Raw genomic sequence first — 27,320 nt, forward strand, 5'->3', positions numbered from 1 at the left:
TGTGGAAAATTTATATTGTTTACTTAATTAAAACATAGTATGAGATCAGTCCTTATCACCTTACTAATTGTCTAAGGCCCTGTTCTTTAGATCTGCTCTGCTCTATATTGCTCCGTTGAAATCTAATCTGTTCTGTTTTGCTAAAATCTACTCTACTCTGCTTTGCAATGTGTGGAAATCCAGCCCTACCCTGCTATGCTCTGTTAAAATCTGCTTTGCTCTGCTCCGCCCAAAATCTCAAAAAAATATGAATCTAATTTAGCTACTAATTGCAATTATTTGACTATTTGCGCTATTCATTAACTAAAAATTCCGTGTATAATTACAAACATTAATTTATGACAAAGATGGTTATTATTGGGCACATGATATAAAAGGAAAGATTACATCCAATCATTTCAAATTGTCAATTGTACTGTATAAATATTTATTTAATTTAATTTTTCTCTGATGGGCAAAATTCGTCAACAAAGAAGGTTGGCAAATTTGTCCATAAAAAACGAAATCAGCCAACACATTCTCATTTCAGTTGCGTTGTCTACTCCACCATCCTCCATCTTCTTCCCGATTTTCTCTCTCCTCTTCTCCTCTTTCTCCTGCTCACCTTCTTGCAAGATTTGAGTGACAATAAAAAAAAAAAAAAAATCACCCATTTCATTTTAGTCAACGCCCACTTCCCCACTCATTAGCTATCTTTTTCCCAAGATCTTGGAAAAAATTAATATATAAATATTACAGAGCAATAATGGTAGTAGCAGGAACAACAAACGACGTCGTTCCAGTTGATTCCGGCCATGCTCGACTCAATGAACTTGGTTACAAACAAGAACTCAAGCGTGACCTCTCGTAATTTTATTGCATTTTATTTAATGGGTTTTAATTAATTTTGTTATTAGTTTTGATTACTGAATATTTGAAAAAAATGATGTTGCAGAGTGGTGTCGAATTTTGCAATCTCGTTCTCAATAATATCGATATTGACTGGAGTTACGACGTTGTATAATAACGGGTTGCAGTTCGGAGGACCGGCGGTGATGGTGTATGGATGGTTTATCGCGGGGTTGTTTACGATGTTTGTGGGTTTATCGATGGCGGAGATTTGTTCGTCTTATCCTACTTCTGGGGGTTTGTATTATTGGAGTGCTAAGCTTGCTGGTCCTTCTTGGGCTCCCTTTGCTTCTTGGCTCACCGGGTGGTAATTCTTTATACTTGTACTAAAAAACTATTAAAGTGTTGTATTTATAGTTTTTGTAGTTTGTAGGGTTGTCGAGTTCATAACGGTTATAATTGTTTTTTTTTTTTTTTTAAGGATGGTTGGTGGGTGTGTACGTGGGTGGGGTGGGGGAGTGAATCTAATCAAAAGTAACTTTTGAAAGAAATTCATGTATTGGTATTTATTGTTGTTATTTTAATTCGGCAAATTAAGTATTAATTGGTGGAAATCATTGGAATTAAATGTATCATGGTCCGTCCCATGCTTTTATCTGGTCATTAAAGCTGATGAGCTATTGTGGATGTCAATTAGCTTAGTTTAGTTAAGCCTCGGGTTGAAACTTGAGATTGCATTTAGATATTGCCCTTTTTGGCTATGTGAGGTCCACTCTCACTATGATCCCTAGAGAGAAAGAAATGGTTTTGTTTTAAAGGCTATATGTGATTTTGTGGTACTTCTTTTGTCCAAAAAGGTTGTCAAATATTATTGGCAATGGCTTAAATAACACGGAGTACCAATAAGAGAACATGTATCTTCAATGAGGAATATTGTTGTTTTATAAAGTTCATGACTTACTTCATACTCACCTTAGATAAGCAGTTTTACAAGGAATTCAAATCATAGTGTGTATGATCAATGTTGTATTTGTATTTTAACTCTATAAAGTTTATCATGATCCTATCTTAAACTTTATGTTTCATTACTCGGATATGTTTCCCTTTAAAGTAGCTGTTAAATCATTAGGGCTTTTGTTTTTTTTTTTTTTAACAATGTTTTAATTGAGTATATTATATTTTCAAATTTATTACTCCATGTGTATATTTTTATATTCATTACTCCAAAATAAAGAATGAATGTCACCTTTATATCTTGCAGGTTCAACATTGTTGGTCAGGTAATTCTAAGAATGATGCTCTGAATCTCAGATGGCTAAGCTAGAACACTCCATTTGCTATTAGAAATTCAACGTTTTATGCAGTAAGGCTTTACCTTTGGTTATATAATCTTTCATTGGCAGTGGGCTGTCACAGCTAGTGTGGATTTCTCTCTGGCTCAGCTGATTCAAGTTATCATTCTACTTAGCACTGGTGGGAAAAATGGTGGTGGTTACGAGGCATCCAAATATGTTGTAATTGGTTTCCATGGCGGAATTTTACTTTTGCACGCTATCTTGAACAGCCTTCCTATTTCATTGTTATCATTCTTGGGGCAGATTGCAGCAGCCTGGAATGTTGGAGGTATAATAATTTCCTCTTTTATTATCAATGATTATTATGAAATGTTTTAGAATGTAGAAACCCCTGTATTGGAGCATAAAAATTCTACATAATCAATATTGTTGTTCTTCTAGGTGTTATTGTCCTTATGATTGCCATTCCCCTGGCTGCCAAGGAAAAAGCCAGTCCTGAGTTTGTTTTTACGCATTTCAACACCGATAATGGAAATGGTATCAGCAGTAGACCTTATATCTTCCTTATTGGACTCCTGATGAGTCAATATACGCTGACAGGTTATGATGCATCTGCACATATGGTAAGGAGTATGTCATTCTTAAGGAAGAGATAATTTCCCTAAGAAACTGATGTCAAGCATCATAGTCTTATGAGCATATAACCTGCTTTTATCTTTTGTTCCAATTACCACATTCACTGCCGATTCATGATCCAAAATCAGATAATTCTATTTGTTTTGCTTGTTTAAACAAGAAGAAAGTACAATAACTTTGAATTCTTACAGTATCTATGACAGTACTTTGAGTTACAGACAATTTGCTCTACAGCCTTTCTTTCAACTTTATACGAAAGCCAATGTGGACACTAATTGCATAAACATGTATTATACGTATTGTCTGCTTCCAACATTTTACTCCTTATGCCAAATGGAAAATAGACATCATCTCTGCAGCTCTGCTTACATTGATTTAATTCAACTTGAATGGCAGACAGAGGAAACTAAGGATGCAGATACGAATGGACCTAAAGGAATTATTAGTGCCATTGGTATATCAATAATCTTTGGTTGGGCTTACATCATCGGGATCACCTTTGCAGTTACTGATATTCCTTATCTTTTAAGTAGCGAAAATGATGCTGGCGGTTATGCCATAGCTCAAGTATTCTACCAAGCATTCAAAAGCAGATATGGAACTGGAATTGGAGGAATAATTTGCCTGTGCATTGTTGCTGTGGCCATATTTTTCTGTGGCATGAGTTCAGTTACCAGCAATTCTAGGTATACACTTTTCTTATTCATGGAAATTCTTTCTTCTGTTTTTATTAACCTGGAGTGACGAAATCTCATAAAATCTAATATTTCTACCCAGAATGGCATATGCATTCTCAAGAGATGGTGCCATGCCTTTTTCATCAGTATGGCATAAAGTGAACCGACAAGAAGTTCCTATCAATGCGGTGTGGATGTCTACTTTCATCTCCTTCTGCATGGCATTGACGGTATGCACTGAAAAATGTTCATGAATCTTTTAGTAAAAATGCACATTAATGATATCAAGCTGAAATAATTTCTCTGACTAGAAAATATGCGTATTATATGCTCTTACTTATGCATTGACATGTTATGGACTTGCGGTAATATCTTAATAATATAAAAGTTACTTAGTTTGTGCATTGTGACAATATCTTAACAATAATAATGACATAATGTTACTTTGTTTGTGGCTTTGTGCACTATGCATGCATTAAGGGAGGAAATGTCTTGAATGGCACAATGATTGTACACTTGCAATACCACTTCTGTCAAAAAAGAGGCTGTGAGGAATGAAATTAACAAATAATTCAGTGCATATTTTAAAAGATTATTTTAAAAGTCTAAAAGATTCACCAGAAGGTTTTTTTCTTTAGTAAGAACATGATCTCAATGAATTCATACACTCTACAGGATATTGATGAACTTCCTCGCTCTATCCTTCCCTTCTGGGAATAAATAAGCCAGTCACTCATTCCTCAGCCAAGAGCTTGCTAGGCATGTCACTCTGCACACTTAAGCTGCTGTCAAACTGTTTCCACTAGCTAATGGACAATAGCAAAATTGATGATTGCATCTGAACCTATAAGGACAGAATTCCAGCCTTTCAAATCTTCAAAAGTAGGAATCCCTTTATTAACAGCTTTCCAAACAAACAGCATCCATCTTAAATTTTTTTCGAATTTTGATAGCCTCATCCTAGGATTAGTTTATATCAAGATAGTTCTGCAGATCAAAAAAAGCATCTCCCAATCATACAGATTACAGAATAAGCACCTATATATCTTATCTCTTAGGCATGCCATTATAGCATTTGCAGTAGTAAACATAAATTATTATTACCACTTCAAATTTTCATGTCTAATTTCAGCACATATGTAACCTGCAGCCGTTATTGGAGCTTGAAATCTCTCTATGGTACTGTTGGACTTCAAGTTTAACTTGGCCCTATGCAACCATTTTTCATTGCTTATCATATTCTCCTTCCACTTAAAATCATACTTTGGACAAATCAGCAATAAAGTCTTGTCAAACTGCCTGTGGGATTGTGAAGAAACAAGTAAAAATCATTTTAGTTTTAAGTAGAAAATGAAACTAAACAGACTGGTGGACTAGTAATTGGAATGATATATATTATATATATTTATTACTTGCAGGAAGAATAATTTAGGTTAATGCTGTCTTGGTTGTGATGACTCACATGTTATGTCAATGCTTTTTTGCTGCCACTCAAAATTCTTCAAACAGATTGAGAGTTTGATATAACTGGTGGTCTGATGATTGGAATCATATAAATTTATTACTGGCAGGAAGAATAATTTAGGCTAATGCTGTCTTGGTTGCGATGACTCACATGTTATATCAATGGTTTTTAGTGCCATTCAATATTCTTTAAGCAGATTCAGAGTTTGATTACAGCTTTATGATGGGAGGGTAAGGGTTATATGCACCCTATTTATAGGGTTAAAGATGAAGTTCTTTTATTCCCAAAAGGGAAGGGCTGGGGTTGTGAAGGGTTACATGAAGTGGAGTGGTTGAACAAAGCAGCGTTAACCAAACAGGCTAGTTCAAATATACATAACAAAAGAGAAAATTCCTACACTATTTGGGATACAGAGAGGGGGGAATCTGGGTCACCCTGTTGCAACCCACATTTTGGTCGAAAGGGAAACTCAATATCCACAATTAAATGGAGTTCATTCTCCATGAATTTTCAACTGATTCTGTTATATGCCTTATAGTTGATTTAAGTTCCCCTTCTACCCTGCTCCTTCTGATCACTGAAGTATCTATGAGCTATTAGATAATCATTCCTAGAAAATGTGATGCCACAAAAGCATGTTGATAAATGGCTCTACAAGGGCTTATCTAGATCCATCACCAATTATATGAAACCTATTCCGCCTCATTCAAGTCTTCGTCTTCAGATAAAGCAACCTGGCACAGCTCCTCTTCCTCTCTTCACTATATTTTTGCACATTGCCTCTAAGATTTCTATTGCACTTCAACCTATTGAAGCCACTGCTTTCAATTTGCTGTTCATATCCACAGTCAAAGTTATCCATGTCAGCACTTACACCTTTGCAGTATTGCATCAATACAGGTCTCTTCCCTTTTAGTTTTGAAGTCCTGATCTGACACCATGATAGGATTTAGTTGAATTTTCCATTATTTTGGCTACAATTTAACTTCTAAAACTTGTCTTCACCAAAAAAAAAAAAAAAAACTTCTAAAACTTGTAGTTAAATATGCTTTCACAGGAGTATAAACATTATAACTAGTTGGATGACTTGTAAAGTGCTCATGCTGCATCCTACTCCTTTTCCAAATTTATCAGTTGTAGGATTACTGGATTAGGCATGGATTTAATGTAAAGTTGATAAGTATATTGTGTTTATGTTAACGATTCAACTCTCTCTATGGCATGCTCATTGTTGTTTATCCGCTTCTGGCATTAGACTATAACTTTAATAGCCAAAAAAAAAAAAAAACAATTGACTTTCAACTATTGCAGTACAATCACCATTACTAATTGTTTGTTCTTTTGCTTTTCGTTTTGTATTCAACTCTGGCAGTCTCTTGGAAGCCTGGTGGCATTTGAAGCGATGGTATCAATAGCAACTATTGGGCTGTATATAGCTTATGCCTTGCCTATCTTCTTCAGAGTCACCTTGGCTCGCAATTCTTTCATCCCCGGACCTTTCAATCTGGGGCGATATGGTATACTTGTTGGATGGATAGCTGTACTCTGGGTAATCACCATTTCTGTTTTGTTCTCCTTGCCTGTTGCCTATCCCATTGACACAGAGAACCTCAATTATACACCCGTGGCTGTGGGTGGTTTGTTGATCCTCACAGTTTCTTCATGGATTTTACGAGCAAGGCATTGGTTTACAGGTCCTATTACAAATATACTTAATTGATTCATGAATTGTGTTCTCTCTTTGTAGTATGAATGACAATACACGTCTCATTCTAGCAGGTTTATGTCTTCCTATGATAGTTTGATTTTGCCTCATTTACATTTTTTCTTATTTCTTTTCCCATCATCTTCATTGAAAGGCCATAAGATTGGTTATAAATACTGTTCACCATCTTGTATGTGAAAGCAGAAGATAACTTTGTAAGATATACTGTGAATCTATTTTTAGGTGACTAGTTTTTAGTGGATTGGTCTGGAGACAGATAGTTATTTTGTAGAACAATTTGCAGCACAATTTAATGAAGTATATGCATCTTTGAGCTCGATAACAAGTACAGGATTCATAAGCACCAAATACAGTAAATAAACTGGTCTAATTGCTCAATAACAAGTCAAGATTTGTGGTGCACATTTCTGAATGCACAAAATATTGTTTAACAACCAAAACAAATAAAAAAAAGGCCAATAATTTTTTTAAGCAGGTATGATCAAGGTTTATATCAGTTCATCCCGATGAAGTATCTTCCACTTCACACATCATTGCCAGTGTTGAAGCCCATGCTCGAGAAATCACTGCCTGGATCGTTGTTTATCTGTAAACACCCAACACCCAACAATAGCGACTGGTAAGTTTTTATTAATGAACAAACCACCCAAAAAAATATGTTACAGCTTTTATAAATTTTTTCTTATATAAGCAATGAGAAGTTCTGATAAAATGTTTACCTCGGCTAAAAATTCTTCAAAGATTTTGTCTTCATCAGTTAGCTGATAAGTGCGGCTTGGGTCTGCAGTATTCGGGATCTCTTCAGCAGAACCTGTAACTCCAGCATCTTGAAGGATATTCCCAACTAAATCATTTGTAGGCTGTATAGCCTGATTTTCTAAACCATAAGAAGGCAAAAGGCTGTTGTTATTACTGTTAAAATTGGGAACATCTGGAGTCTGAAGTAATCCTGTTGTTTCGACCTGTAAGTTGTGTATGTTGCTAGGATTCTGCATAACAGATTCAACATAATTCTCCGATGATGCATTTGAAAATTGGTTAAGGTATGGTGCACATGAACTTAGTAAAGGAGAAGACCCCGGATTAATAATGCTTGATCCATTATATCCATAATTCGGAATAGCATTATTCCCCTGAAAATTAGCCTGTCTGCTCACCAACTCGCCTGTACGTCTAACATCTCCACTGCTAAAATTTTCAGACTGAGAGCCATTTCTGTTGTAGCTTGATGGTGATAACACAACTGTTTCAGTCTGTAAGTTTGGTATGGAACTTGCATTCTCTGTTTCAGATTTAATTTATATCGATTATGTACTCTTACAATTTAAATACTTGTATATATGCCTAAGTATGTAAACTTACCTGTGCTAGTATTAGTCAAGTATGCATTTCGAATTTGATCAATTCTTCCTCTAAGAAGATTGGTTGCCTGTGGTCTCATTAACTGCCAATTGGTTACTGGTATTGAATAAATGTGAAGTTTTATTTATAGAGCTTGTTCCATTTAGCATTCCAATCTGCCTGACATTATTCCCAAGATTAAATCTAGCCGTGCCATAGAGTTGTTGTCCAATTCCAGAGCCACTTAAAACTCTAGGACTCGGTAGATTTAAACCATGATTTTGAAGAAAGCAATAGCCCTGTCTTATAGCAGCAGCATTGCTGAGTACACTTTTTGGTTGTTGCCTTGGAGTAGCTCCTGACCGTTGAGCATTGGTTATAGCATAACTTGCATTTGGGAGCGCTTGTATTGTATTAGTAGCACTTGTTGGAGTTGCTATATTGGTAGAGTTTGAAAGACCCTGAACTTGTACTGTATCAGTAGCACTTGTTGGAGTTGCTACAATGGTAGAAGGATTATCACCACGTTCTTTGTTTTTCTGAGGTTGGTAATAACAAAAGCTTAACTACTATACAAGTGCTTAAAAACAAGAGAAACATAGAAAAAATGGGGGGCAGGGGGTAACGGGCAAGGAGAATGCAGTTTGAACTACGTCGTTTTTCCTTATAGGATTTGAGATCATGTATTACTTGCAGAAGCTCAACTGCAGAACTTAATTAAAAAGAAAAAAAATTAGATAAAATGAATGAACAATAAAACAAAAGAAGATGGCTTGTTACCTGAGCTAAAGCAGCTAAATATGCAATTCCTGGCCCTGGTTGTGCTGGAATAATCGCTTTAAAAAAAATTAAGGATTAGGATATTGTCTATATTATGTGAATATAAGGCTTTATGAGAAAATTCAATAGATAACACGTATTTTGGTGTGTTACCTTCTTCATTGCCCTTCATAAGTGCTTCCATAAACTTAGTATTAGTCGTTGTATTCCACCTGATGATTTTCTTGTACTGTATTCTACCGGTTGAGGTTTCTATATCGCTGTTTAATGAATTCTCATTACCATACTGCACTCTTTTTCTCTTCTGGGTGTTCTGGGTGTTCTCTGTATGCTTACTAGCTCCAACTGCAACTGCTAAATTACTCGAAGGAGACTCAGTTGCGATCTCTTTGCCTTTTCCTGCAGAGATGCTTGTTAGTTGCATATTCTGAGGCAACTCTTTTCCTGTTTTCGTGATATCAGTTCGAGTCTTATTTCTATCTTTCCTGAACACATATTGCCAGAAATATTGAGCATCCTCCCGCTTTATAGGTTTCGTGCAAAGCTCGCAAGCTCCTAGTTCCACAGCTTCGAAAGCCAATGGATCATGCTTCTTATAGGTGGTCACTACAAACAATGAAATACTAGAATGAAACTCGTTGCAATACACATTTCTAATCATGTTATCTGTTGATTTGAACTAAAACTGTAGAAAGTATGTTGAAACTCACAGACAATAGGGTGGTCTGAAACCATTTTCGCAATTTTAAGGAATGTTAAGCCGTCCATTTCTAGCATATCCATAGCAGCAATGACTAGGTTGAACTCATTTGCTCGTTCTTGCATCATTTTGAGTGCTACACTTGGCAATTCAGCACTTGTAACTACAACAAACATACATGAACAATTAGCTTGAAATCTTGAATATCTCTAATACTGCCTCTGCTTAATTTCACTTGCATTTTACAAGGTCTACAGTGCACACCACTATTTATTAAACATTAATATATTTAATCGTACAATAGTAAAACAAAAAGTTATATATATATGAATAATGTAATATTATACAAGTACATATTGAAAGGGATTCAACAAAATCTCACATGATAATATTTGTTTTACAAAACTATTTTATTCATATGCAGTGTGAAGAAAAAAATTGGAGGTAGTAATTTGTAGTTATTCATAAAATATTGGAAAAACTGCCCGGAATAATCCCACATTTGGCCTGTCCGCCAAAAATAATCCCACTTTTGGATTATTTTTAAATAATCCGACCTTTATATCCACTTCGCTCTAATGGTTCCAATCGGTCAACTAAACTGGTATCACAAGTTGCCCTGACACGTGTCGGCCTACGATTGGTCAAACAAATTAAAATAAAAAATTAACAAAAGTTTATTTCAAAAAAATTAAAATAAAAAATTAAAATAAAAAAGTAAAATAAAAAATTAACAAAATTAAAATAAAAAATTAAAAACAAGAAAAATTAAATAATTATTTCAAAAACCCCGACCAGCCAAAACCCCCCATCAGCCACAACCACCCCCCCGCCGCCGTTCCTGCCGACCCAGCTGCCGGATTCTGTTGTCCCACAGCACTGACGACCGCCCAAGAAACTCTCCCGCAGCGCCGACCACCTAGAAGCTCTCTCGCAGTGCCGCGCCCTTCCTCCCCCTTCCCCTCCCATGAAATCTTTTCTCTGTCCTGATCCCTGGGGACTGGGTTTCATGGCGGTGGGCCAAATGTGGGATTATTTCATACAATTTCTCCTAAAACTCCGTGCATGGAAAAATGGAGCAAGTATTTAAAAACGGAGGGAGTAGCTTTTATTTATTGGTTGCATCCTCATATTTATTATTAAAAATAAAAAAAAAAAACCGAAAAAAACAAAACAAAAAAAGGACATCTATTTTGTGATTGCATGTTTGTCAATGCACGTGTGTAGATCAAATCAACAACATATATTGCATTATAACATACTCGTAGTTGATATTAAGAACACTCACTAACCGGCTAAGCAATTGCATTTCTTACATAAAATCAACAAACTATGGCATTCATAAAATTAAACAAGAATCGACAAAACAGTCAATTACATTTCTTACTTAGAAATAGACAGATAACCAGGTCTTATATAAAAATCGACAATTAACACTTTTCTTGCACAATTATCGAAAAATATATGCATTCATGATTTACAAATCGACAAAAGCAAATATTGAAAGTTTGAAACAAAAAAATACTGTACCTCTCTGTGTTCTTTTTTTAATTTTTTTTTATTATTTTTAATAGCTATAACTACTTAACTAGATAATGTCCGAACCATGTTCGTTTTTAAAAATTAATATGGAAAAGTAATTGAAATATAGATGAGTGTAGAAAAATGTGCACAACAGTAAATATTTAGATAATAATTCTCCTAGGAAATTAAATAATTATGTAAAATCTAAATAAATAAAATAAAATAAATAAAGCAGAGTTTAGGAGGAAAAGTTCCCTCCAAAAAGAATCCCGCTTTAGTATAGAGTAATAGATACTTTAACCAGACATACAAGCTGAGACATGATTTTGATTATTAATTTATTTACTCATATGGTAGTAAATTATAAGGAAACTGATATTATGAAAGTATATATTATGACGAATCCAATGATATATTACACAATAATTTTTTTTTATATATTAATAAAATAATCATGTCAAACAATTATGTGAATAGTGAAAACAGTCAAAGTGTAACACTTAAAAAAACACGAAGGACGTGTATTATTACAGTAAAACTTAAATGAATGGGTAAATCTTATGTGATTTAGATTCTTTAGGATAAAGATAGCTTTCATATATAAATAATTAAAGTAAAAGCTTAAAACTTTTTCTCTATCTTTTTCTAGTTGTAGTGTGTAGCTCTAAATCCTCAATAATATAATCACTATTTCAAAATAATAATAATAATAATAATAATAATAATAATAATATTTTGTGTATCAAGAGTCACAAAACAATAACATCCACTTATGCCCTTTCTTTTCACCTTATTTAAATAATATTCAGTGAAAATAATATAATTTAAAGTAATATTAGTTTTTTTTTAAAAAAAGTTAAGTTTAGCAAATTAAAAATAAGTAAAAATAAATTTTTGAACTAAATATAATAGAGAATCAGTAAAAAATAATTTAAGTTAATGTACCATAATTTACCATAATTTAAGTTCAACAAAAAAATAGTATAAAATTAAATTTTTTTCATTGAGCAAAAAACAATTAAAATTCAGCCAAATTAGGATGAAAGAATCAGAACAATTCCCTAAATAATCATGATCACCAAAACTATACAAAAAAAATAGTTCAACTATCATATAATAATAATTGAAAATAACAAAATTGTCCTAAGACTTTGTCTACTAAGGGCCTGTTCTGATTAACTGAACTAAACTGAATTAAAATGAATTGTTTATGAGAGAAGGAAATTAAGAGCAACTAATAAATAAATAAATAAGGTAAATCCTTCGCGATAATATCACGCCCCCTCACACGAGTGCCCGTTGGGCTAGAAGTGTGATTGCAGCATGGGCCCTCCTCATACCCTGCGCTTAATGTTCCACTTGAAAGTGGGGGGGGGGTGGATGAGACTCGAACCCGTGACCTTTGTGTCACGCTGGCTCCGATACCATGTTAGAAGACCAACTCAACCAAAAGTTTAAGCTGATCGTTGAGGTCCAGAAATATGTTTTATACTATATCAGATTTCAAGAAAAAAAAAAAAAGGGGGTTTCACTCGTATAAGTATGAATTAAAATTAAAATATATAAACTTGTATGATCAAGGGAAAATTATATGACTTGATGTTTAGACCCAAAAACAATTATAAATATATTGAAAATGTAATTGATTTTTAAATTCATCACTACACACAATTTATTTCATGGAAAACAAAAGAATCACAAATAAAGCATATCAAATCAAGAGAACAAAATTGTCCATCATAATCAGTCACTTATCAATTGGACAAAGCTTTCAATTTAGCGAATAAAGTGTATAAACCTTAAAATTATAAATACAAAAACTAATTTTCAAGAAAAAAAAAAAGTCTTGCCTTTTATTTTCCAAAGCACGGCAAAAATAAACATTAAGTTAACTAGAGGGTTATATTGTTAATTATTAAAACTCTATTACAATCCTTTGTCAAAAAAAAAAAAAAAAAAAAAAAACCTCTATTACAATAATGGAGGGATAAATTTAGGTTTAAAATTGGAGATGAACAAAAGAAGTAATTTCATTTCTTTCTCTATTATTTACCACCTTATTTATTTTGTACTAAGCATCCCATGAACAAATTGGATACACGTTATTTTCATCTCTAAAAACGCTTTTACAAAATCATTTCAAAGATAAAATAGGTATGTAATACTTAAGTAAGAATATAGGAAAATAACAAGGAGTGAATAATATATAACTAAAGAAATTAAAAATGGGACGGGGTGCAATAAATAGTTTTCTCTTTCAACGTACCTTTGTATGTTGCTTCTTCAAGAATTGATGTTGTGTGCATAAGTGAAGCCATATTTGGATCAATCAATAAGATACGAATTCCCATAGCATAATTAGGGATTGATATCCCATAATCACTATATTCTTGACCCATTAGCCTTTCGTGAAACCACAAATACAAGAATTGGCAAGAAGTTTGAGATTAGTACCTACTGGAGAAGAGTATTTAATTTGAGGGTTTTTTTTAGAGAGAATTGTGTATTTGATGAGTGACAGGATTAAATTGAAATTTAATACTTTGTGCATGATATGAAGGTTATATAATTGAAAGGGGTTTACATTAATCCAATTATTATGTAACACGTGTATATTTTGAAAAAAGGTAATTATGTATCCGATTTTGTTCCAATCTGGTTTTGCCATGATCTGGTTTCAATCTGGTTTTTCCAAACCACCCACCGGAATACCATGGTCAATTAGCAGTTTTATTTCATCTTTGTTGGTAGTCTAAATTGATTTGACTTTGACTTTATAACTTTTTTTCCAGTAAAAACCCACAAATGGCACTGATGTAGACAAATTCTATTTGAGGTAGGTCTTCCATATCATCATCTCAAAATTAAAACTGTGATGTATGGCCTTCACACCATAACTAAGATTATAAACACGAATTAAATTTTTTTTTTAGCTCTTAAGAAAATACAATATACCTCAACAAAATGTTTTATGAGATCGTTACAAAGTAATATTATTTATTTCCTAATTGTTGTTATTTGCACAATAACTTTGATTACCTATCTTTGATTATCTATCTTTGATAGGATATAAAATTGATTCATTTCCAAATATATACATTTTTTTTAAAAGAAAGTCAAATAAATATTTGTAATAATATCTTTAGAATTGATCTAAATACATAAGGAAAGATAACTCAATTGGATACAAGATGGTAAATCCTTGATGATATAATGCACCATAAAAACTTTAGATAAGTATCCACAAATAATATAAGAATAGATAAATTTAGTTAAAATATATAATATAAGTTTAGACAAAATAATGTAATTAGGGAGTATAATATCAGGGAAAATCAAATAGAGCCTTAGGGCATGTTCACATTTACTGAACTAAGCTTAACAGAACTGATTGGAGCTGAACTGAACTGAGATGAAATGGGATGAATAATTTATGAGAGAAGGAAATTAGGAGCTGAACTGAACTAATTGGAGCTGAATTGAACTAATATGAATTGAAATTAAGATGAAGTGAACAAGCCTTTAATACCCATCATATTTAGCAAAGCCATACAATTCGAATTGAATATTATATATAAAGAAATGTTAATAAAACTTTTAGATTGATCCCATATATTTCAAATCCACTCCAAGCCTTATAGACCGATCTAGTCCAGTCAACCTAGTTCCTATCACCTTAGCTCAAAACTGGGCTCACTTAACTTCTACTACTACCAAACTTTCTATGAGAATTATACTAGTTTAGGACCAGTGCAATGCACGGTGATTACTAAAAAAAATAGTTTATAATTTTTTTTTTTAAAAAAAAGTTAGTTATATATAATCATGTGCCATATTATATTACTTAATTTTGTCTATCTATTTTTTTTGAAGACAATAAAATAGGTTTAATGGTTTGCATTATTGGAGATTAACACTAATGTAAAATTAAAACTATTAAAGATCAAGATTTTTAAAGATTGAATTATTTAGATAAAAATATAAAGATTTAAAAACGCACAACATAGAATTGTTTATTTCTATTTTCCTTTTCATAAAACTTTCTTTTTAAACAATTGAGATTGAAATTTTCGTAACAAAATTTTATATTTTATACTTATATGTTAACCCCCACCCCCAGTTAAAGTTTAGGTGGTTTTAGACTTTTGGGTGGGGTTTGGGTTGTGCGTTTTAAGGTGGGGGACCTCATTGGTGAACCCCTCAGCTATCAGTAAGGGTTTAGGTGGTTTCAGACTTTTGGATGGGGGTTTTGTGGTTTGGGTGGCGCACTTTTGGGTGGTGGAAGGGGTGGAGGTCAACTCAAGGAAAAAGGAGTGGTGGGAGTCACTGGCGTAGGGAGGCGCAACGCCGATAGGGGATGACTGACGGACTGGCAATAAAGGGGGAGGAAGGTGGTTGTGCTAGTTGAGAAAAGGGGTGTTTTTTTAAAATAAAAAAAATTAAATATGTCGTAAAAAATTAACCATAGTTAAAGATTTTCAATTAAAAATATTATATTTGATAATAAAAAAAAAATACACGATTAATAAAGGAAAAAAAATTCTTTCAAATTAACAAAGAGAAAAATTAAAAAAAAATTGAGTGTTACCAATGAGAATTTCTCAATTATATTTAACAAACTGAACAATAAAATAAAAACAAGGTTATTTTGTATTTTACAACCCGCAAATTACTCACTTTTTGAATTATTAACCAAATTGAACAATAAAGTAAAAACAAGGTTATTTTGTAGATGTCGTATAACTTTTTATTTATGAATCAATCTTTTTCCAAAAAAAAAAAAAAAAAAAAAAAAAAATTATTTTAAAATACCACCCAAAGAAAAAAAAATCACCACCATCTTACATTTTTCGTTATAAAACTTTAAATCTAACGTGTTATAAAAAAAAAATCGCTCTTCGTGTTATAAACATGCTATTTAGATGTTTTGGGGTCATTTTTAGCCTTTGGAACCTATTGATGTAAAAAAAATGATTTAAAATGTCTTGTTTTGCACATTATAAATACCTCAGTTTGTGTGACACAAGCAAAATGAATCATTTTTTATAATTACCAGATGAAGCACGTGCGATGCATGGTTTGTTTGAATTTTTTAAAATATTATTTTTTGTATTTATGTGCTAAAATTTGTTACATATATAGATAAAGTTCCTAATATTAAAAGATAATATTTTATATTTAATTAATTGAAACTTAAAAATATCATTCGCCAATTTTGCTAGCGTGGCATTTGAATTAATTAATTCTAAAAGATTTTTTTTTGAAGAAAATTCTAAAAGAAATTAATAATCATTCTAAAAGAAATTAATATTGTCTTATTTAATTGGTTACAACTAAAATTTATAATCTTACAAGGTGCGCTAAGAAAATTAAATCCAACGTGACTCTCTAAAATATCTCTCTCTCTCTCTCTCTCTCTATATATATATATATATATATATATATATATATATATATATATATATATATATATATATATTAGATTTGTCAATTTTGACATTGAATTGGATCCTTAAAGCAAAAATGACCCAAAGCTCTCTGAAGAGCAAGTTATAGGCACACAAAATCAAATAATTTTTTTAAAGCAATTAGATTGAACGATTTTGGTGATAAAATCTAACTTTTTTTCGTTTTTTAGGTGGTATTTTGAAAGGAAAATTTGTTGAAAACCGTCTTATAAAAACTAAATTTTGTTGAAAACCATCTTATAAATTTTTTTTTTTGTCAAAGCACACCTGTTGTAAAATTTTTTTTTGTCAAATCTCACCACTTTTCGGATTTCGACTATTAATTGATATTTCCGGCGTTGATTAGCATGTGCACCTCACGTGACCCACTTAACCCCACTTTTTTATTATTTTTCCCCTTTTTCCTTCCATTCATTCCCCCTTCACCACTTACATTTCCGTGCAATTGTATAAAAGGCTATAAAAACCAAATCGTGATGAAGAGGGGTGACGAAGAGAAGAATAAATGGAGGGAAAAGAGGGGATCAAAAATAAAAGAAAAGTGGGGTTAAATGAGTCACGTGAGGTGCACATGTTAGTTAACGCCGGAAATGTAAGTAATTAGTCGGAATCCGGGGGAATGGTGGGACTTAACAAAAAAAAATTTAAAACAGGTATGCTTTGACAAACATTAATTTTAAAACAGGTGTGTTTTGACAAAAAAAAATTGTAAGATGCTTTTCAACAAATTTTGATTTTTATAGGATGGTTTTCAACAAATTTTTCTATTTTAAAATAAAATAAATTTTGTTTTGAGTGGTAAAATACAAATTTCTTAGAAACAAATGTGTCAACTAAATTGAGTCTAATGAACGATGAATAGAATATAGAATCCAGTATTCACTATTGTCCGTAAAAGTTAGTTATGGACAAGCCGGGAGTGAACAAAAAAAGACCAGAATTTTGTTATTGTTTTTGCTCGATTTAGAGAGGAAGCATCTGACCAGATTTATGATGCAGCAGATTAGGAATAATACTTTTACCCCAATAAATTAAATTGTCCCAATTTCCCAAATAATTATTCATTCCTAAATTGTCCCAAATCTTGTTTTTCCATATAAATCCATAAACTACACAAATTATTATTTAAGGAGCAATCCAAAACCTTCATTTCATCTTGCATCAACCCCATTAAAGCTCTATGTGAGCATTTTTCATCTGATTTTATATCAAAGTTTTGATTTTTAATAATGGCTGCCTCTGAAAATAAGGGTGTTGCAATTTCTGGGAATGAGAAAAATGGGGTTGATCCAATACCCAATACCCATGTTTCATTTGGGCAATTGTTGGATTTGGGTGTTATTAATCAATTTGGCCAATTATTGGGTGATTATAGCAGATTGGATGAAGACCTCTGGCTCTGTGATCATGAGGATGATGAATCAATGGATGCTTTGCATAGTGGTTATGAAGGGCTTAAATGTCAAATTATACCATCTGTAAGTATTTCAAACTTCACATTTTTTTGGTCACTTAATTTTATAAATTATCTGATTACTAACCTATATTAATTTCTGGTTAGTGTAATTTCTGTCAAAAAATAAATAAATAAATTCTGGTTAGTGAAACTTTTGAATCAGTTATGCTGCTTACATGTTGATAGTAATATATCTAATAATGACATTTTTTATACATATATATAATGAAGTTATGTGTATTTTGATGTTGATTGTGTTAAGTTTCTGATACTAATGAGTAGTGATTGATCATGTGTTAAGCATTAAAAAATGTTGCACAATAATTTGAAGGTCTTATAGTGATAATGTGATATTTGAGCCATGTTCCATCATTGGAACTTGGAAGAATGTGTTGAAAGGAGCACAATATGTCTCTTTAATGACATTGGCTAGTATCTTAAGTCCAAAACCAGATAACGAAAGGAATTTTTGGATTGTGTCGAATCTAGTGAAAGAAAACACGAAAAAATTCCTAGGATGGAAGAGAAGTATCATAGAATCTTTATTTGTGAAGAGAAGTGGGAAAGTCTGTGGAACGGTTTAGCAGCTGTTAGTTGTCAATGATATTTTAGGGTAAGGTTGCATACTTGTGAAGTTTCTTGGTTTCTGCCATCAGCACAATCCATACTTCTTGCCGTAAGAGAGGTGGATTGGGGAAAAAGGATTATTTTGGATGACCAACTACTACGGTTGAAAAGAAGCTATATCTTAGTTTCTTACCTCATTTGTTCCCGGGAGTCTGAGTAGGTTGGTTTTGAGGGCTGAATAGTTTAATGTCAGATTAATCAAATTCTTCAGCTTTTCTACGTCCACCTAACTATATATACCATACATACCTTCTTTGATGGTCAATTTATTTCCTAAAACCTTTCTATTTAATTTAATTTACTGAATATCCTAGTAGAGTAGCAAGATTTGAGTTGTGAATTGTTCCATATAAGTATGCAATCCATTGGCGTTGTCCGGTAATTAAAGAGAGTTTGACAAAGATGAGTTGATTTGACCATTATAGAAGGTTAATTTAATAAGTCTACTATTTTGGCTGTTTGGTAAATAGCTGATTCAATGAGCTGGTTGTACTTAAGACTTAACCCTTTAATTTCTTCAATTTATATAAAGTTAAATGAGCTTTCCAAGTTATTTGGTTGTAAAATTTAAGCCAAATGACCACCATATTCTCGTAAAGGTTTTAAAACTTACATCCCTCTACAATTTATTAGCTTTTTCCAAAATTATTTGTTTTTTTCACTTATTCAAGTAACAAAGTAACAAACTACTACTAGTCACTAGCTACTTTCACCAAATCTAATGTAACCATATAGTCAAACCAGCCAATGCAACCAGCTCTTAGCAACCACCAAACAGATACAATCACAAAGGTGACTTTAAAAGGTTTATTTTGTAGGAAATTTAACGTCATATTCTTTTATGATGCATGTACGTGTTGGTTTTCACCTTAATATATAGTTGTAGAGCTTGAGGTTCTTGCTATATCTTTGTAGAGGATGTGGTAAAGTGAGAATATTTTGGTAGGGGATGATTGAAAAACTGAGGGGTGTAGGAAAAAAAAAAATTAGAGTCCTCCTTATGATGATTCTATGTTATATTATAGAAGCTGAAAATTAAGCTCAGCCCTTATTTACACTTAATTTTACGGAGTATTTAATCATCAGATTTGCTCATTATTATTATGAGGGGACATCCATTGATATGATTATGGAATGCCTTTGCCACCTGATATCTTGCTTTCTAATGCCTTTGCTACCTGATGTCATATCTCTATGTAGCAGAGGCAACATCGGATGTACTTGAAACATAAGGCTTTAAAGGATTAAGTTTGCAATCAGATAATCAATGTATTCTGTGAGGCTTTTTTTTCCCCCTTTAAATGATAATTACCCCAAAATTTGAGGACAAAATGGATGATCAGTTCTTCTGCTATCGCTTTCCTCTCGTGAGGAGGGCTTCCTAATGTATGTTATTCTTACATTTGGAAAAAACAATAGCTATCTTCTTTTCGATTTCTTTGTCCTATCAAAGAATCATTTGCATCAAAAGCTGGCTCACTTCTTTTATCAAAAAAAAGGAAGAAAATAATGTGGCTCACTTTGCCAGAAGAGTTCCATTTAGCTTGTAACAGATGAGATTCAACCAAAAGCTCTTATCTTTTTTCATCTATCAATCATATTATTAGCTCAAAGAATTCATGTTTGTCTGTGATGTTAACTTGTAACAGCCTGTCTGATCTTTCCGGTCCCTAGTTTCAGCTTCTCACTATATTAATACACGTAGTACTTCAAAATGACCATTAGTGGCTTCCTTTTTCTTTAATGATACGAAGATTTATCATCACCCTGTTCGCACCAGCTAATTTTATAGTTCTATTCCCTCATGAATATTTCTCTATCTAGACTGTTAATTTCCTTTCTGTCTCTATTCCTGAAGAGCTTGCCTTTTTTTTTTTTTTTTTACTTTCTATATTATCTTCCTCCTATATGATTTTGTGACTTTTGTCTTTTTATGTTCAAATCAAATTTTCTAACCTAGTTTTTTGAGAGCTACATTGTTGACATTTTCATTGTACTAATTTTACCTTCTGAACCCCTTTTAACTGCTTACTACAAATTCAGTTACGTTACTTCAGTTAAGATCTGATTCTAGTCAAACTAGGGTATAATGGATTATAACCAAAACCAATAAAAAGAAAGAAGAGGTAAGCCAATATGTGAAATGAATAGGCATGACACCAAGGACATTGTAGTACTTAAAACCTTTGGAGTTGTGCTTCATTTTGTGGATTTCTAGTTGGTCATTGTCTTGCTTTTAGAATCAATATTGAGTCTATAGCATCTATCATCGATCACTTCTTTTCTTTCCTAGCCTCCTCCCTCTATGTTACTGTTTTCACCCTAATGACCTTTAAGTAAACTTGTATGCTCTTCATTCATCTACACCATGTCTTCATTCACATAATGATGCACAATGAGTTGTCACATTAGTTTTTTTTTGTGATGCAGAGACTATGTATACGGCACCCCTTTAAAAACTACTTTATTATACAAACATGGGATCGATTAAATATTAACCTGAAGCTGTTTGTTACATCAATTGAATTGTAGCAGTTGAGGAATTTTAGAAAGAAAATCCAATTACGCAGTTAAGGTGATAGAGTAATTTTCCATTGTAATAGCAGTGGTCATCACAACTTTAGCTCTTGACATCTGCCAAAACTTATAATCAAATGAAGTCTTCTTCTTCCTATTTTTGTTAACTTCAGCATTTGGTGTTATCTTTGGCTTAAAGCTAAGTTGTTTGGCTTATCTATTTGTTTCATGTCCTGCATGCTCAGTTTACTAAACATAATGATCAGATTTGGGCCATTCTTTGTTCTACAACAAGTTTTGGATAGTTGAAAGTTACCAGTGGTAAAGTTTTTTTATTTTTTATTTTTATTTATTATTATTTTTTTTTTTATCTCAGGATGAAACCATAGTTGACATGAAGCAGCCATTAGAATATGTTGACAATGCTGTCTGTGAAGGAGGCATGGCACCTGTGAAAGAAACTTCTACCTCCTTGAACAATTCCTCTCAGAACAATCTTCAGACGTCAAGTCCAATTTCAGTCTTCCAAACAGAGAGGTCATACACTGATGTCATATCAGCAATGCGTACTCAAAGCCAATGCCATCAACCCACTAAGAACAACTTTCCAGGAGGCCTTCAGTTTTTTGGCACCAATATCTATACCAGAGAACAAAATTCAGCTTGCCAATCTGAGTCAGAGTACTCAATGGAGTCTTCTCTATCAGATGAAACCGAAGAGTGTATTCCATCCAAGCAGATGCGGACTAGGAAAATTAGTGATATACTTGATTCAGATTCTGACCCAGCAGTGAAGAAATGCATGCACTGCAAAACAACAGACACCCCACAATGGAGGACAGGGCCGAGGGGACGAAAAACTCTATGCAATGCATGTGGAGTTCAGTATAAACATGGTAGGCTTTTTCCTGATTACCGCCCTTTAAAGAGTCCAGGATTTGATCCTTCTATACATTTTAATCTGCCCAAGAAAGTCCAGGAAATGAGGATGGGTATCTCAAGTGAGCGAGGTCCAAACCCTACTCCTAAATCTAACAAAATCGAAGAGAGGAGGGTGGTTTACACACTTGAGAAGGGTCAAAACCTGACTCCCAAACCAAAGAAAGTTGAGGAGATTAGAATGAATCACACCAATGGGAGGGATCCAATTACTACTACTAAAACCAAATCTCAACACCCTTCTCTTGAATCAGATTCTGACGAGGAGTGGATCTTGGGTAACAATAAGAGAAACCAGAGCCGTGCTCATAGAGCCAAGAAATTTGAGAAATTGAGAGAGAAGGTTAGCAATGAGATTCAATCAGATTCTAGAGAAGGGAACCAAAATTCTGACTCTTGTCTGAGTCTGAAACGCAAACTACCGAAACATGCAGGTAAGAAGTGCCTACATTGTGAATCGAAGGACACCCCACAATGGAGGGAGGGGCCTATGGGACGAAATACACTTTGCAATGCATGTGGTGTGCAATACAGAGCTGGTAGGCTATTTCCTGAGTACCGTCCTTTGAAAAGTCCTACCTATGATCCGTCTTTGCATTCCCATTTGCCCAAGCAAGTCCTGAAGATGAGAATGAGAATGAGCAATGCTGAGAAATGTGCAACTTCTGGTAATCATGAAAATCCAGCATGAGTTAATCCAGAAAGCATGTTTAGCAATCTTCTCTGTCTTCATACCAAGTACTGGATATTTAGGTTACAGAATCCCTCTGCTAGCTCCACGATGCCATAGCTTCTTGTTCTCAGTGTCCCTTCTTCCCCGATTTCCTTTATTTTTATTCGCACATCACTGAAAAATAGTAATGGCTGTTGCTAGAAGTAGCTTAAATTTGTGGTTGAGCTGGCTAATCAATAGGGAATAAAAATAGGAGTAAAGAGTGTATGTATATTATGAACCACATAATTATATATTTCGGTATGCATAGTTAGTATCTCTGGTAATCTGTCTCCTAATTATGTCATCCTCTTTATAGAAGAACTATGAAGCAGTTTGTATTGTATTTTGGTAAGAAGCAGTTAATCTGACATCGACATTTTCTGAAATGAGAATGCAATTTTGTTTTCATAACGGTGTATGATGAGATCTAGTATGTGAATTTCAAATATTCTTGTGAAGAGACATTCTGACATCAAGGAATAGTACATCTCTGTTATCGTAGTGCAATGTGAATCATCTTCGTATGATCAGAAGCATAAAAGCAATTTTTTGTAATTCAAATAGTTAAGATTCTACTATACTTGTACTGACTGAGTGAGTGACTGTAAATGCTCTACTGAAATGGCGAAGACAGATTAAGAGCATTAAAGAAAGCCCTTATCTTGGAAGCTTTTGATGCAGTCATCAAACATTTGAGGAATGGTTTTAAAGCCAGGAAATCCCAGTTGTTCAATCTTGCTAGTATCCATGCTATGAGGCTTGTCATCTACTTTCTGAGGTCCACACCTGCAACAACACCGGAATCTGTAAACTGCAACATTCCTAGCTATGTAAATCAGTTATTACTAGTGCTTTTTATGTGCTCACTTCTTTTCGTATGGATAGCTTTGATATTTAGCTTTCAGCATGTCTATAATTTGTGACCAGTGAGCTACTGCGCTTGAGCAAATCAGCCTCCCAGATGCCTTTCTTTCTTCCATGGCCAGAATGTGTGCTGCCACCACATCATCAATGTGCACAAACCCTATTTCCTGGTTCGGATATTCACCTATTGCACCTGCATGGAAAACTGACAGATTTATTTCCATAATAGAAAGAGGTAGGTTACACATCTCACAGTGTGTACGATATGTCTAACAACAAGCTGCAAGATCTACCTTTAATGATCCCAAGCAGTAGCAGCAGTGTGCTAGTAGGTTGCGGTCCAAGCAAGGGACCAATCACAAATGATGGGTTCACTACCACCAAATCAAGACCATTTTCTGTGGCAATCTTCCATGCTGACTGCTCAGCTAATGTCTTCGCATATGCATACCAAAGCTTATGAAGGAGCAACAAAAGTAGAATGGCTAGTCATTACAAAAATCATGATCGATCTGGCCTGGTATGTAAAAAGTAATGTTTCTTTCGCTTCATGGCAGATTACCAACCTGAAAGAAGGGATATGCTACTTACATTATGTTTCTTGCAGTAGTCGGAATCACTCCAGTGGGACTCATTAAGAGGAGAAACATGCTGGATGTCTTCGCGGTATCTTATTGCAGAACAGGAAGAGGTAAATACAACCCTTTTAACAGTAGTTACCTTTATGCATGATCTTAGGACATTCAAGGTTCCATTTATACTGGGTTCAATCAGATTTTCCTGCAAGGGTTGCTGTCAATTGTCACGATGAACTTTTTTACGATATATAATCTTGTTAAATTACTAAGATGAAACTTTTAAAGAAAATTATGCCCTCCCTTATAAACTTTTGGGAAAGAAATGATGCTCACACACTCTTAGATTCCAGATTTATACTCTATCTCACTTTTTTGTATCATATGTGCATAATTGAAGTTTATTGGTTGATCTTAGCAATATGTTCACCCCTTTTCTAATTTGATTTGGAAATAGTTCAAATAAACCTACTTCGTATAATATTAAGTGGATGCATGTGTCGTGTGGTACCCAAACGTGAAGTGCCCATCTAAAAAGTCTTATAGTTCATCATTAATTACATTTTATAGTTCCCTAATGTATATTTGTGTAATTGTGTGCCCTTTTATCAAATAAGTTACATTTGAGTGAACATTAGCTTCATTTTAAACATTGAATCAATATACTTTTTGGTTTAATAGGGAAGTTTTTAGATCCTTACCATGCCGCGAGTTGTCTTTCATTAGACTGCTTAATAAAATGTGTAGTTAAGGATAATATCACAAGTGAAGAAGTAGATTTACTGAATATAGATCGATTAATGATCAAATTCTAATTCAAGAGGGTGATAGATCGATTAATACTTGGACATTTTCATCATATCGGACAAGCACAGGAGCAGCAGCATGAAAAACACCATCAACCCCTTGGATAGCTTCATCAAAGCTTCCTTCCTCCATCAAATCTGCTTTCATGATTTTGAGGTTTTCTTTTGCTCCCTTCATTTCCCATAAAAATCCTACCTTTTCGTCATCTTCTGTTTCACTTAAAATAAGTCAACTTAATTGAATTTGATAAGCAAGATTCTGTAAGATACTCAAGTATGATTTGCTACAAGTAAGACATATAATGCATCTGTATATATTTAGCATATCATTCACATATAGATATATTTGAGTTATAAACCTGGATTTCGGACAGTGGCACGTACAGTATGTCCCTTTTCAAGCAGCGACTTTACTAGGTTTGCTGCTATGAACCCTGTGCCTCCAGTTACACAATATTCCGGCATCTTAATCTGTCTGTGCTTCTTCCCTGCTATGTTGCTTGCACCTCTTGCTGATGGCTTCTCACAATGCTATATATTTACCGTATGTGGTCTCTGTAGGATATATGTCATGATCTTGGCGTTGTAACAGCATTTAATTTTCTAAAGTGTTTGTAAACTGTATTTATATGTAATTTTTGGATGAGTAGGTTGGTCATCCAAAACATGCACAATTGAACAAAAGGATTGTTGTTCATTTTCTTTATATGCGTAGTATTGTTATGTGCCATAAGTTCGGTACACAAATATTATATTTTACTTAGCTTAATCTATTTGACATGCGTTATTATTTGTGCAAATATGGTAGCTAGTTTGCTGATCTACTACCAACTAGTTTCGCAGTATTTTGGTTTCCTGCTGAATTAAACAATGGGAAAGCCCATGAATTTTGTAGGCAAGTGGTAATTTTCTATTGCTTTATGGGATCAAACATGGTTGTGAAGTGCATGCTACACTAGGATAATGATTAGTTGCTAATTTGATGTTAATTATATGTCAATTTTAACATGTAGAGGAATCGACTGGAACATTGAAGAAAGCAGAAAGTGAATACAAAGTTCATTGTTCATTGTTAATTACGTGACCTACTTTCCATGATGCAGAGCCGCGACATTATGTCATTATGGAATATGGACTGGTAAATAAGCTCTTTCTTCCCTATACTTTCTTCGACATTCCTATTGAGCTATCTGGAATTTTAAAACTATATATATATATATATATATATACTTTGTTGGTGTGGTGTTTCTCATTTCAGTATTGATACTAGTGTAAGACCCGTGCCATGCACGGATTAAATTAAATTATTATTATTATTATTATTATTATTATTATTATTATTATTATTATTATTATTATTATTATTATGATTAATAATGGTCATAATATAAGACAACCTTTTTATAATCGGTATTGTTAATATATTTTTTTACGGAGAATTGGAAGTTAATTTAGTAAATGTTTGGCCATTTTTTATAATTATATACATTAATACATATATAAACTAATGAGTTTAAAGATATTGTGTCAAGACTGTTCTTTAATATTGATTTTTTTTTAAAAAAATACCATCCAACATTTCTATAGTTAAACTTTTAGATCCATATATAAGGTCGTGGTGGGTACATATATTTTATTTATAAGGACAAAATATATTAATTAAAATTAACAAACCCAATCGCAAGTTAAGCATTAGTACTTCAAGAATCTAAACATACCAATTCAATTAGTAATTTAAGCAATTGAAAACAAATCATTACCATGAAAAATATAGGCTTTAACAAATTCAATTAGCAAAATAATCAAACCCAAACTAAACATTGTACTACATATGTGAATTTAAATTTCACGAATTCAATCAGCAAACTAATCTTAACTTATCCGATTCAATTAGTAATTTAAGCACATTAAAACTAATCAGAATTATGAAAAACATAAGACTTAACCAATTCAATTAGCAAATCAATCAAACTGATACTGACTAACTATAGTATATGAATATAAACTAACTAATATATGAATTTAAACTTAACCAATTCGATTACCAATTTAAGCAAAGAAACTAACTAATACTATAAAATCAAACTTAACCGATCCTAAAGAGGGTATAATAGCACTTTATATAGAAAAAATTAAACAATAGCATCTAATCAACATAGTAAGGAAATGAGTGATAATTCCTCCAAAAAAAAATGTTGAGATGATAATTAAGCCAATGACCCTACATTATTCATCATTCATTTATTACGTGTCTGCAAAACAAAACCAAAACAGAAAATATAAAGGCAAATAAATACATGTGATGTTATTGGAAGTATAATTAGTGAAATAAAAGTAATACCTGTAGAAGTATTGGCACCCATAAGCTATAGCATTGTTCC

General features: G+C 33.1%; 3 protein-coding genes across 3 annotated transcripts; 2 read left to right on the forward strand and 1 right to left on the reverse strand.

Moving 5' to 3' along the window:
• Positions 1 to 474: 474 nt before the first annotated feature.
• LOC145601321 (amino-acid permease BAT1-like) lies at positions 475 to 7,162 on the forward strand. The gene is made up of 8 exons (XM_081657320.1): positions 475 to 846; positions 935 to 1,195; positions 2,090 to 2,108; positions 2,232 to 2,451; positions 2,565 to 2,746; positions 3,156 to 3,445; positions 3,537 to 3,666; positions 6,274 to 7,162. The coding sequence occupies exons 1-8, from the start codon at positions 746 to 748 to the stop codon at positions 6,619 to 6,621; spliced, it is 1,551 nt and encodes a 516-aa protein (XP_081513446.1). The 5' UTR covers positions 475 to 745; the 3' UTR covers positions 6,622 to 7,162.
• A 10,149-nt stretch (positions 7,163 to 17,311) lies between these two features.
• On the forward strand, positions 17,312 to 23,086 carry LOC145602368 (uncharacterized). Its single transcript, XM_081658561.1, has 2 exons — positions 17,312 to 17,918; positions 21,417 to 23,086. The coding sequence occupies exons 1-2, from the start codon at positions 17,670 to 17,672 to the stop codon at positions 22,668 to 22,670; spliced, it is 1,503 nt and encodes a 500-aa protein (XP_081514687.1). The 5' UTR covers positions 17,312 to 17,669; the 3' UTR covers positions 22,671 to 23,086.
• Positions 23,087 to 23,338: 252 nt separating this feature from the next.
• LOC145602644 (tetraketide alpha-pyrone reductase 2-like) lies at positions 23,339 to 25,404 on the reverse strand. The gene is made up of 6 exons (XM_081658813.1): positions 25,299 to 25,404; positions 24,977 to 25,149; positions 24,150 to 24,338; positions 23,852 to 24,014; positions 23,562 to 23,751; positions 23,339 to 23,480 (listed from the first exon to the last, which is right to left on the reverse strand). Exons 1-6 carry the CDS (start codon positions 25,402 to 25,404, stop codon positions 23,339 to 23,341), a joined length of 963 nt encoding a protein of 320 aa, XP_081514939.1.
• Between the last annotated feature and the right edge of the window lie 1,916 nt (positions 25,405 to 27,320).

Source organism: Chenopodium album, chromosome 21 (genome assembly GCF_948465745.1).
Source record: "Chenopodium album chromosome 21, dcCheAlbu1.1, whole genome shotgun sequence".
Classification (NCBI taxonomy): domain Eukaryota; kingdom Viridiplantae; phylum Streptophyta; class Magnoliopsida; order Caryophyllales; family Amaranthaceae; genus Chenopodium; species Chenopodium album.